Source organism: Choloepus didactylus, chromosome 2, assembly GCF_015220235.1.
Source record: "Choloepus didactylus isolate mChoDid1 chromosome 2, mChoDid1.pri, whole genome shotgun sequence".
Taxonomy (NCBI): Eukaryota; Metazoa; Chordata; class Mammalia; order Pilosa; family Megalonychidae; genus Choloepus; species Choloepus didactylus.
The window spans coordinates 20673063-20686773 of NC_051308.1; the positions used below are offsets into that span (position 1 = coordinate 20673063).

Consider the following 13711-nt stretch of genomic DNA (forward strand, 5'->3'; position numbering starts at 1 on the left):
TGACTAGCAGCATGCTAATTACTTTATGTCAGTTATCTCATGTAGGATTCAATACATAGTGGTTGCTTTCTACAACCCTAGGTTAAGTAGTTACATGATATTAAAATATGAGAAACTCAATGGTTTCAGTAACCAATTTCTGAAAAAAATTACTAATGAGCTCTGAGCAAACCTCGACAGAAGAGGAGAGACATTCTTCCCCCATTAGAAGAGAGCCTGCTATTCCTTCAACTTCGATGAAACCCACAAGTTCCTATTTAAAAAAAAAAGTATAAAAGACTCTTTATATTTTTGTGCTCTGCTGCAGCTTGCTCCATAATAGAAGCACAAACCAGAGAATAAACAACAGTTCAGTGTAAGCTGCCTCCCATCCAGCTCCCATGTGCTGGGCTGCCAGAAACACCATCTGGCTGTGGACGGCTGCAGACGATGGTTCTCCTGCACTCCCCATCTCCACTTTGCCCCTCTCACCACCCCTGATGGAGAAGTCTCACCAGGTCCCAAAGCCAAGCTTGGGTAATTGGTACAATCTTTCTGGAAACCAATTTAACCAGAGTCTTTAAAGAGTTCATATCGTTGACCCAGCACTTCTAGTTCTAATAATTGAGGATTAGAAAAGAATCAGAAATTTGGCCATGATCTGTGATGGAGATGGTCATTTCAACTTATGAAGGAGAGGGAAAAGATTGGAAATAACCTGAGCTTTAGAAAATAGGAGAAAGGTTTTAATTACCAGACATACCATAAAATAGCATGCATCCATTGCAAAGTGTTTTCAAAGCCTATTTAATGAAACTATAAAATATTCATGATTTGATGTTAACTGACAAAGAGAAGATTAAAAACGTGGTCTGATCACAATTTTGCTTAAATAAAAATTATATACCTGATTGTATATTATATAATGGTAGTATTCTATCAAGGAATTTCTGATTCAGATCATTGTACTGTGGCCATGTAAAGAATGTTCTTGTTCTTAGGAAAAAACACATGACATATTTGGGGGTGAAGGATCATGATATCTACAACTTACTCTCAAATGGTTCCAAAAAAATATATAAATATATATACATATATAAACAGAATAATAAAGTAAATGTTGCAAAATGTTAATTAGGGAAGATGAGTAAATGGTATGCAGAAATTCTTTATACCATTTTCAACTTTTCTGTAAATTTACAACTATTTGAAAATAAAAAGTTGAAAACTACATATATATATATATATACATTGTACTAAAATTACATTTTGAAATATATATGTGTGTGTGTGTGTGTATATGTATGTGTGCATGTGGATGTTGGGAAAAAAGCTAGAAAGAAACAGACCTAAATTTTAGTGATTCTCTCCAAGATTACAATTACAACTTATACTTATTTTCTTTACACTAAATTATCTACAATGAGCATATACTATATTTATGGTTAGGAATAAAATGGTATTTTAATAAGATGACATCCTGCAAATCTCCCACTTCAAACCCAAGGACAATTAAACAAGGCACAGAGCTGTTGCAGCAGTGGGGAAGCCGTCTGCTGGCAGCTAGGTTCACCCAAGAAGGCAGGAGTGGGGGAGCGGCCAGCTCACCAGAGCGCGAGTAGTGGTAGAGCTCCCTGTAGGGCTCGATGTGGACGGAGGAGCCAAAGGGGATGTGCGGGACGCGGCCCTCCAGCTCCGTGTCGATGGTCAGGTGGCCGTGCTCATCGATGCCACTGAACTGCTGCTTAATGACCAGCTTTCCCGGATGCCCCACAAAGGTCACCTCGGCCTGGCGGGTGAACTCGCCACCTGGAAAACAAGATGGGCTGTGTGTGAACATGCTGGCCTGTTCCCAGATCCTCTTGCTGCCTACAGCCCCTGCTCTCTTGGGCCCCCTTTCCCTGTGCTGACAAAACAGTGGCAGGTTCACACTTCCTCTGCAGACGGTTGGTAGAACCCGGGGCTAGTGAAGCTAAGGGTATAACTTGGACATCCATGTGGCCAACTGAGCCACACACAGGGGAGAGGAGCTGCTTCCCAACCATGAGGGAGGTTGGCTCAGGGATTGGGCTGGAAAAAGCCGGGGGACCTTGGTTTGACTGCCAGCTGTGCTCGATACCAGCTGGGTGAACGTGAACAAGTTACTTGACTCCTCTGAGCCTCCCTCCATTTCCTTATTTAGGGATACTACCTATCTTGTGAAAATTTAATGAGATAAAGAATGTTCTAAGTGTTCTGTAAATTGTCAAATGCTAAATGAATGTAAGTTATAGTAATAGTTATTATAAGAGGTAAGTCCTGGTCAGGAAGTGCAAGTTGCTCAGTGCAAACCATCATCAGTTTCAGAAAACCACACCAGGAATGCATGCTACCAGTGTTGGCTCAGGAACTTCCTGTGGTCGGTGCAGGGTAACAGCCCCAGACATGCAGAAAAATACTTCCTCTTCCTTTCTCCTTCTTCCCCTTTCCACATTTGGATCCTCCCATTGTAATAGGGGCCGGCAAACTAGAGCATGACTTGTAAATCTGGCAGGCTGCTTGTTTTTGTATAGCCTGCAAGCTAAGAATGGTCTTCACATTTTTAAATGGCTAAAAAAAAAGAATATTTTTGAAAAATAATATATTCAAAATTAAATACGTAAATTTAAATATATTTAAAATTTTATTTATAGTTATATTATTACATTTTTCTAATATACGATATTATGTATTTATTATATTAAATATAAATATATAAATTAAAATAGTATTTGTGATGTGAAAAATTATATGAGATTTAAATTTCAGTGCCCATTAATAAAGTTTTATTGGAACACAGTTACATTCATTCACTTATTGTCTTTGGCTGCTTTTGTGGCACATTGGCAGAGTTGAGTATTTGTAACAGTGACCATATGGCTTCAAATATTCCGGCAAAGCTTGAAATATTTACTATCTGGCCCTCTGCAGACAAAATTGGACAACTCCTGCTTTATAGTTTGCGGGTGACTGAGCTTGTACCTCGGCTTACCAGGCCTGGGCCAGGGGACCTGATATCACCCCCTGGGGAGGGTAGTGGGTACGGGCGTTTAGTGCCCTCTGCAGCCCCCCCGAGCCTGGGGAGCGAGGTCAAGGCAGCTCCCTTTTCCTCACCCAAAATGCCACTGGCAGGGGAGGCTTGCCGGAGGGATCCGCCTTTCTCCCAACCGCCCTTACCCCATTTCCTTATCTTGCCCGCACACTCCCCTGTGCCAAGGCAACTCCTGCCACCGCCAGCGCGCATGCACCGTGGCCAGAACAACTCCCGCCCGCTGCAACGGCTCCTGCGTCCTCTCAGAACCAATCCTAGCCCCTCTCCCTTCAGTATTGCCATTTAAGGCTACTTCACCTCCTTTCCAGTCCTGCCCTTCTTACCAGCCTATATAACCTGTAATCACCCCTAAATAAAGTCTCTTTGGCGCATACTCCTACTGGATGAAGAGTGTCTTGTCCTTATCGCCGCCCTCCACACCTTGTACGCCTCCCGCCGAGGACCTGGCCAAGTTCTCCGCCTCGCCCTCGCCTCCGGGAAAGAGCCCCCGCCGCCGGTACCCTTTAAGCAGCCCCGTGAGCTGAGGGCTCAGCTACCGGCCGCCACTCCCCCACAGAAGCAGTAACCGCGGCCGCAATAGTTACCCAAGTCCTAGGCAGATGTTTCTAAGGCAATGTTTCTAGCCACAGTTTCTGGGGCAATGAAGGAGCAACAACTGTAGTAACAAAGATTTGCAGCTGGGAACTTGTAAAGCCTCCCTCTGCCCATGCTGAAGTTGATGGATGTTGCAAAGTAGCGCCAAGTTAAATAAACCCACTTAGAAAGCAACACCAATATGAACAGCTGTGTGAAGGAATAGGGTCTGCGAGTCCGAAGGCAAAGCTCAACTGTTACAAAGGAAAGCCTCTCATTCTCGTAAGAACATGAACATGGTTTTAATACTCAGGATACATATGCTTCAGTTCATAGGGAGAGAAAGCATAAATTAGCATCTTATGGGTAGGTTCATCAACTTTCAAATATATATTCTCTCCTTTCTTAAAATGGCCAAACTTGGGAAGTTAGATATTTATACTAAATAACAGAGGGGTTGACAGTGTAAAGCACTGATTCAGCACTGAGGCTCAAGCTTGGCTCAGGCAGTGGTGGAGAAGGCAGGTCTAGACACACGGAGGCAATGGCTAATGTACCTGTGCCACAGCGAAGCAAGCGCTAGGTCCCGGAATTGACCTGTGATGAAGGAGGCGGCCTTCCCCCCGAGCCGTTTCCAGGAATGGGCTTCCAGCACACACAGGTGGTTTGGCCTTGGTGGACCCGAGAATCAGTTGGGGGAGAGGACACTACTATACCAAAGGAATATTTCCCAAATGATCTGCCCACATGCTGCTGAAGACTGAACTTTCTTGACAGGGAACAGTCTCTAAGAAACTCTGAAGAAACTCAGGTTTCCTCAGACTTCATGAGGATTGTGTTTTTCAGACTTAATTTACCAGCTAGAAATGACAGATTCCTTTTCTTCCAGCAGATACTGAGGAAATGTCAAATATCATCTTTGGATTAGTTTTGAATTTGGAGACAGATGTGATAAATAGACTGAGGCAGACTGTGAGCTCCACACTCTTAGTTATGAGGATATACAAGTTGCCATCCTTTGTTCTTCCAGAGGCTTCTAAATCTCTGCTATGAAATTTCCTGCTGATCAAAATGCAATGCCAGGCAGTCTCAGCTAATACATATTAATGGAAAAAAAAAGTGATATTTTACCTCAACATTTTAGTTCAGAGGCAGAACGACAGGGTACTCTGTCTACAGACAGAAGGGGTCACAGAATGCTTATGAGCAAGTTGTGCACAGCGTGGAGCTCCTCTTCCATTCCTCCCCAGGACCCCCAGCCCCCAGTGCATGGCCCATTAATTTTAATGTTGGACATAAATTACCAGTGATGCTGAACCCGTTCTTGAATCCATCCTGCTCCACTGCAAACATCCATCCAATGATGCCTCCCACAGGGGCCAGAGGAAGCAGAGAGTATCCAAGGGTCTCGGGGATGGTGCTGATGGCCGTGTAGGAGCGCCCGTGGTTCATCACCACGTATGAATGGAGGTCGGTGTTCTCAAAGACAACTGGCGTCTGGCTGCTGCCCACAAAGATCCTTCCCTTTACTTTGCCGTTAACTCGCTGAGGGGAACCTGAGCAGGAAACAAAGAAAGAAGGTAGACATTGCTTTCATGCCAGCCTTTCAGCAAAGGATAACACGTCTGTTGTGCTCCATACCTATTCATGAAGAATTCATGAAGAAAGCAAAGAGGCAAAACAGAACCTGGATAAAGGCTTTGGAATAAGCTAAAGCAGTTTTGTTCCCCAAGAGAGGGTCCCTGTGATTTTGTGCCATGATCCTTAAAAACTTCAAGGTTCCTTCCTCTCTTCCGTGTGAAATGATGGACAAGTGAACGGCAGTGCCAACGTGAGCCGTCATGTGAGAAAGGGACTTCAGGGACAAGTCAACTAATTCCAGAGAAGAACCATATCATGAGGGATCTACATCTATGGAGACCATGTAATGTCTCACTCTTGAAGGCAAAAGGGGCAGAAGATATTTCATTGGGTCAACAGGGCTCAACTGGAGTGATGCTGGGGATGCGGGGACATTTGATTGCCTGACACACCTTATTAAGCATTTATAACTCAAAAACCGTCCTACTAGCCAGGGTTGGGATCAACAGTCCAAGTCCACCCAGTCCAAGCCAGAACGGACGTGGCACAGGCAGACATCCCAGGCCACACACACCCAACCTCTGAACCAGAACCAGCGTGGTGGGATTGGGTTGTGTTTGTTGCTGACTGTTCCATTGAAACCATTGGGAAAGATGTCGGTGAGACCTACTTTGGGAAATTTAAAAAGGTCCTTAATAAGTTGCCAAATAGTATATGTGGGGTGATGCCATTTTTGTTAAAAATATTACATTAATAATAAGTGTTAGCACACATCTGGGGAAAATACATTAAGAGACATAGATAAAACTGTCAGCAGTAATTACTCTTGGCAATTGGGTGCCTTCATTTTCTAAACTATGTTTCAATCATGTGCAAAGATTTATAACTTGTATATGTTTATTATTATTTAATGAGGAAAAAAATAAGACCTAAAGAAGGTAAGTTGTTCTTGTATTTGGAAAAGAAAACTGAAAGTTACCATATGACCCAACAATTACTACTTCTAGGTAATAAACATCCAAGAGAACAGAAAACATATGTCCACACAAAAACTCGTACATGAATGTTCTTAATGGCATTATTCACAACAGCCAAAAAGGTAGACAACTCCATACATTAACTGATGTATGGATAGAAAACAAAAATGAGGTATATTCACACCATGGAATATTATTCAGCTATAAAAAGGAATGAAATTCTGATATATGCTATAATATGAATGAACCTTGAAAACATGCTAAGTGAAAGAAGCCAGTCACAGAAGACCACATATTGTATAATTCCATTTACATGAAATATCTAGACTAAGACAACTCCATAGAGACAGAAAATAGATCAGAGGTTGCCGGAAGCTGCAGAGTTTGGGAAATCGAGGGTGACGGCTAATGGGTACAGGGTTTCTTTCTGGGGTGCTGAAAATGTTACGGAACTAGATAGACATGGCGGTTGCACAACTTTGCAAATATAATAAACCCCACTAAAGAGGGTATGGGAATTATAGCTCAATTTAAAAAAAAAAGAAACCTGAAGGATAGAATGAGAGATGAAACAAAGATCAACTCAGACTACTCGTGTTTGACATAGGATTAAATTATGTCAGTTACTGGTTGTACATGTCTCATTTCTCTTTCTAGACTATAAATTACTAGGGGCAAGATTTTCATGCCCAATCCCCTGACTGCGTCTTGGCAGAAATCTCTGTGCTTGATGAATAAACCCTAGACAGACTCACACGGGGACATCGTCACCTATATCGTGATAACATTTTGCTGTGTCCAATATGCCCGAGCTGCTAACCAGGGTCACGGACAGCCTACACCTACTCAACATACAGAGTAAATCTGTGCACAACTTGTGTCATTGCACTGGGGAATACTGTGAAGTGAGCAGACTAATGGCAAAAGAATGCATCCCAAGAACAATCACACAAACATGCAGGAAAGCCAAGTTAAGGAAACCAAACAATTTTTTCTTTCCACCAAACTTTGAGCTAGAAAAAAACTTTTAAGTAGCAAGAATCCAACAAATATTTAAGCCACAAAACTATTCTGGGTTCTGTATACAATGTCAAAATATGTAGTAGAGCAGTTTGTCACATCTGAGCTTGCTACCAAACACAAACTGCTCAGCATTTTGAGCTCTGATATTTGGCACGGCAAGAGCAAATGAGGTTGCTCTTTAAGAATAAGCTTTCACTGTGGATTTTGGAAACTTCTCCCAGGGTAGGAGAAATATAAAAGCCAAGCCTGACACAAAGATTCAGAGGCATGCTATTCCTGAGATGGTGAGATTTGTAAGAAAATAGAAAACACATTCAAAGAAGTTAAAAATATCTTCAAAAGTTAGTAAGAAAGTTATACTATTTTTTTCTTTGTTGGAGGTGGTATTAAAATCCCACTTTATCTAATTGTGACCCAGAAGAAACCTATTTTTTTAGCAAATTAAAACTGATTTAATGATAGCTATGGCATGGCATCTGAAAAACAGAAAACATTCCTCCAGCTAAATTTTATTTAGTCAAATTTTGCAAAGCAATTGAAGTCTCCCGTTAAGCACACAAAGAAAATTACCTGTGACATAGTAAGGCAACTTGTTGGCATCTGAAGGGACAAATGTTCAGACTGGTGTTTTTTTGGTTTGTTTGCTTAAATTCTGGCAAATGGCCCCAGGTTCCCCTAGGTCTAACTCTCTGAGTAAACTTGTACTGGAACCCCCTGGATTTTCAGAGAGGATCCTTCTTACCTCTCTGTTGGTCCATTTGGGGGCAGAGTTCAGAACCAACTTAGGCCCATAGTAAAATCCATTTTAGAGTTAACCCCAGAGTTGGTCTGGAGCTCTAGAATTAACCGTGGCACCCTTTATGCTCTGCTGTAACCATGCTATGATTTCAGGGGCACAAGGAAAGTGAAACAGAAGGGGAAGGATGACTGAACTAAACTTTATCCATTACAAATTCTGATCTAAGTCAGCCCTCTGTGGCCCTGCTGGGGTTTAACAACTGTTAGAATAATTAGGTCTATGATCACTGCTAAAATAATTGGGGAGGTTCTAAGGACAAAGACCTAGAAGAGGTCTGAAGGAAACTGAGGAAAATAAGGGCATTAACAATTCTTGACCCTGGCTGCATAATTTCCATTCTTTGGGCCTTTGCCCCCTGCTAGGGGCAGTTGTGAAGTTAGGCTTCCAATGGCTAACACCTCAGAGATGGAGACACAGCACAGGAAAGAAAGAGACCTCACCATATCAGAAAACTTGGACATTCCATGAAGAGGAATGAGGAGTGTGAGATTAAATATCACCGTCATACTAAAAACACTACACACTTCCAGAGGTTTCGGTAAAGGCAACGATTAAAAATAAGTACTGAAACAGAAACTCCACTCCTCGACATTTTCCCCCAACAAATTCAACACAGAAAAGCAAATTACCTTCTGCAACACATTGCCTGCCATTTCCTGTATAACCAGCAACACAGCTGCAGCAAAAGCCAGTGGTGAAGTCCCTGCACTCTGCGTGCACAGAGCACTGGTGTCTGCTGTTGGCACACGTCTGGCGGGCATCAGTGTTGTAGCTGAAAACTGTTCAGAGAAAACAACAGCACACCTGTAAGCATTTCACATAACCACAAATCAGGATGCTTTATCACACAGGTGTGTCTTCAGGCCCTGGAGGATTTCCCATCTGTTGTAGGCAATTCAAGGGATAAGGGCCTCACCATAGAAGATTAAAATCCACCACATGTGGCTACTTAATCAGGAATGCTGCTCTCTTGCTCAAACCACCAAGGCAGATCTAAAAGGAGTTTGAGAAATCACAAGAGTGAATTAAAAATTGCTATAATTCAGTGTACTCAGTATCACTGAATCAATTATGTTACTGCTGTTCAATTTCAATCTTAAGATGTTATTCATCTGACATAGTCAGAAGGGTCAGCTTCAGGTTTGGGGGGGTGCTTAAAATATTAAAAAAATTTTTTTGCTCCCTCTTCTCCCCAGGGGATAACTCAGCCGCTCTTATACTCAAAAGCCATTCAGAAATAAGCCTTTGACCCAAGAAACAAAAAGAATTTCTCCCCACATTAAAGTTCTACCTCCCAGGTTCATTTTATTAGAATTATGAACTCACTCATTAAATTTAATAACCCAAAGCAAATTAATTTGGGATGCAGTTCAAAAGTACAAGAGAGGATGAACTTTTAAAGGGGATAATAATCCAATTTATAATTGACTGTTACGAGTGGAGATAAAAGTAAAATTTAACCCCAGGAAGATTTTATTAATCCTACATTTTCAGAGCGGAATTTCCAGTGTATATAAAAAGGGTGTTTGGCGCCCAGAACACCTGGGCCCCAACTGAACACACATGTGGCACTACTGACTGTGTGGGCTCCAGCTGTGTGCCCAGCTTTCAAGTGGATCCATTGTGACTGCAAATCTGTGGGTGACTATTCCAATAACACCAGAAATATGCTGTTGGCTTCCAATAAAAACAGTGAAATAATTGGGATAGAGGGACAGAAAAACATCTGTTTCAGATAAATTTTGGGTTTAAATCAGGGCTTTTTCCAATCTTAAATAATACACAGCCATATAATTGTTGGGGCTAGATATGGTCTCATTTAAATGTGATGGTGTCACAAGAGAATTTCAGAGGTACTTGGATAGGGTGGAAACAGGTGAAACTAGAAAGTCAACATCTGGAAGTAAACAGCCATCACGTCTAGGGGAGATCTCTTTGAAATCCAGCTGTCAGAGGCAGAGGGCCACAGCCCAGGAGCAGTCGGCATGTCCGAGGACATCCAGGGCAAAGGGTCCAAAGGAGGAGCCCTGAGACAGGAAGCCCTTCCCTCACCCCGCCACCTAACGGCAACTGCTTTTCTGTGCCTCAGTTTCTTCCTCTCTGAAGTAACTAAGCAACTACCCCTTGCCCATGCTTTGGGACACTCGATAAGAACAAAATGTATGATTATTGCTATGAGATAAACCAGAAAAAGTAAGAAGAAATTAAAAAGAGTAAATAATGTGGAAACAACTATAGTTTTCTGAGGATCTTATGAGAACTTCATAGTAGTGTCATAACTAATCTTAGTAAACATCACTTAAAGGCTTAGACCCTCCCACTTATATGAATTTCAAAAGATTATATGTCAACCTGAAGAGAAAAAAATAATGACCCAGGTTAGTTTGAACATTTCTCATAAGACAAACTAAACCATGCTTATAAGACAAACTAAACTCAAACTGTTTTCCCTTAAAATGTAGTGAAATCTGATATGATATGGTTGACCAGAAGACACCATACTGTAAAACTAGCTTTTTAAATAGGGCATCCACATATTCTGTATTCTTTATCTTCACAAACCAATTCTGAATTTGATAGGACCTGGGAGGAAAAATGATCAGCCATTCTAATTCCAAAACCAAGAGGATATAACTGTCAAAGATAAGCTGCTTAAATAGCCAAAGGAACTTCTAAAATGCTTTTTTTTTCTCCCCAGGTGGATGAAGATAATTCTGATCTTAGGAGTCAAAAATAAGAAAATCTGACTTTCAAAGTAGTTCTAAAATACTTTTCTCTACAAAACATACAGAACACTTGAAAGAGAACACACTCAACAGCCTCCATAGCCATAGCCCTAATCCTGAAAGATTATTTAGACTCTTTGAAGCCATCAGGCCTATATGTCAATGCTCTATAACTGGAAATTCAGCCCCTACTTCCTCAGCTTCTCATTCTTACAAACCACCATATAGTGCTCCCAATTGACAGCTCTCCAACACACTCCTGTCTGAACACTGAAGTGTCCATGTACATACCAACTGCAACTTAAATGGCCTTACCAACTTCTGTTTCTTCAACTTCATCCACATCTATGACCTGTGGGTGCTTCTGGGGAAATCTCTCCACTGGCAACTGGAAAGACCTGGTCCTCCCCACAGGAGGTTCAGCGGCTCTCTCAGTAGCCACACGGTGTGGGGAGAGTACACTGGGCGCATGGTATGTGTTGGCATCACCCCTTCCAGGAGTCTCGTAGGGGAAGGACGTGGAGCGCACATTCTCCAGGCTCAGACTCGTCACCAGGTCATAATCCTCCTCCTCATCCTCATACTCTGCTCCGTCATCAAGTCCGAGGTTGATGTTAGCAGGCACCACACCGCTGGCTGTGGCCAGACTCCCCATCTCAAATACCCAGACGCCCTGCTGCCCAGAGTTGCTGCTCCTGGGGAGGAAGGACAGGCTCTTTGGAAACAATACAGCAGCCCACAAACAGGCCCCACCAACCACAGAGGAGAAGCCCATGGATTCTGTGTCAATCTGCAACTCTTCGCTTGCTTTCCCCTGCAGCAGAGGCTGGGGAATGGGCAGAACAGATGCAGCCATGTCTGATCACCACAGAGCTGGGACGTTCCAGGGCTGCTCTGTGAGGCTGTATCCAAATGGGCATAACAGCTGCAGGGGCTTACCCTCAGCCATTAGCATGGGGCATTCTAGAGAGACTGCCAGGCTTTAATATGTTACCTATTCACACCAATAGTTGGCTACATGCCCTAATATATAAGCAACCTGTTGCTTGAGGTCATTCCTTTTATTCCACTATTCTCTTTTCATGGCTTGGCTTATTAGAAATCCCAACTCCATTAGCTGTGGGATCTTGGACAAGTCTCAGTTTACCTTTTTGGGCTCAAAGAAGCTAGTGGGACAAAAATGAGATACAGAATCCAAAAGCATTTTATAACTATAAAAGATAATACAGTAACTCTAATCTCTACCTCTTGTTCCACCAGTTTTACTGTTCTTATAAGTCTGTGATTGGGAAGTATTCCATTAGAAATTTATAACCTGGCCAGGTGATACAATGAAAGAGAAAACATACCATCATGCAGAATGGGTCTTTGGAGAACACTGAGCAAAAAGTTGGGGTAGGATGGGGGATGAAGAATCAAGGAAGTCTTGTTGAAATGGGATGGCTCATCAATCTGCCTGCCCCAGACTCAAGTAAAGGCAATGGTGTGCCAGAGGTCTCTTGCACCAGTTCATGAGAGTGGACTGTTAAATCTTCAGGAATTTTGCCCACCAGTTATTAAACACAGCCATGGTTAAAACTTAAATTATATCAACTTATAATTAATTATATTAAAAACAAAAGTAATAAAATACTCAAAACCCATTTCATCTTAATTATTTTACTATTACCTAGGTTCTTGAAGTTATTTAAATCTAATATATCTTATGGTAGAAATACTATTTAATAAATAATACAATATAATTGTGCATCTTCTCTCAACTTCACATTGAGTGATATTACTTTACAGCTTGAAATTGGCCATGGTAAGAGTATTTACACCACAGAAATAGACAAATTCTATAAATCAGGGCTTTTTACCCTTCAGAAAAACAGTTGTTAAGCATCTATCGGCACACCACTAAGTAAAGGGCAAAGGAATAATAGGCTAGATTTGACAATATAAATTTAGGGAGGAGGAGAGTTCTGTCTTTATTCTTTAAAGAATAATAGGAGAGGAAAGACTTTAATCTTAGAAAAGAACAATCAGGACTTTTCCTCCTTTTGCCAAATTCTGCAAAATAACCTGAGTGTTGTAAGAACTAGTCAATATGGGGGGATGGAAGGGAGGTTTTCTCAGCCTTGGGTTCATAGCAGGAGATGAGTTTGGATAACCCATATGTCTAATATTATACCTAGAGAGGAAATGGCAGAAACTGCTTATGAAGAGGATATCTAAAAAACATGACATCTGTTCATCCTAAGAGTATATTCCTTTGACTTTATCAGGAAAAAAAAGTACTACATATTATAAAAACTACATGTAAAATTTAAGTCTGGAGGAACATTTTTAGGTAATGTCCTATAATGCCCATAACATTATCCTTAATAAAATAATAAAATGGGAATCTTATTAAGGAGAAAATCTACTGAAGAACAAAGAATGCATACTTGGCCAAGTTTTCAATTGATTGTCTATCATTAGCAAATATATTATAAGCTCTGTCACTCTTCCATAGGAATCCCATTAAATCTTGACTGAATGCAACCACAGCGGGAACTTGTTTCTCGTCCTTCTTTGAGTATGTCGCATAGAACTGCAGTCCATCTTCTGGATAAAGGAAAATGGCATAGGAACTGGAATCAGATGTGGCCAGGACAGCCTGGAACGTGTTTCTCTGTGAAGAAGAGTTAAAGTTCAGTTACTTGGGAAAATATCTACAGATCTTAAAACATGATATTAATCAGATTATATACAAAAAGTACTGCAAAGACAGGGCAGTATTTTCAGCTTATTCTGAGAAAATTTTAGTGCTTTTGCAGCAAAGAACAAGCACTCCAGGATAGCTCTACTGAAATAGCTCTAAGGTCTCTAAAGCATGGGACCTTCAGATGATGGCATAAATCTCATCCAACTTAGGAAATTCTTATCCCATAGAATTTGTTTCCATGGACATTGAACATATTCAACCATGTTCGTCATTCAGCTAATATTTATTGAACCC

General features: G+C 41.4%; 1 protein-coding gene across 1 annotated transcript in view; it reads right to left on the reverse strand.

Moving 5' to 3' along the window:
- Window positions 1-13711, reverse strand: part of NID1 (nidogen 1) — an 82248-nt gene that overhangs the window by 44914 nt on the left and 23623 nt on the right. The window contains exons 3-7 of the mRNA XM_037821626.1: window positions 13158-13384; window positions 11044-11423; window positions 8632-8781; window positions 4927-5178; window positions 1588-1788 (exon numbers count right to left, since the gene is read on the reverse strand). Of these exons, the coding sequence (XP_037677554.1) occupies window positions 1588-1788; window positions 4927-5178; window positions 8632-8781; window positions 11044-11423; window positions 13158-13384 (1210 nt within the window). The remainder of the gene's footprint in view (window positions 1-1587; window positions 1789-4926; window positions 5179-8631; window positions 8782-11043; window positions 11424-13157; window positions 13385-13711) is intronic.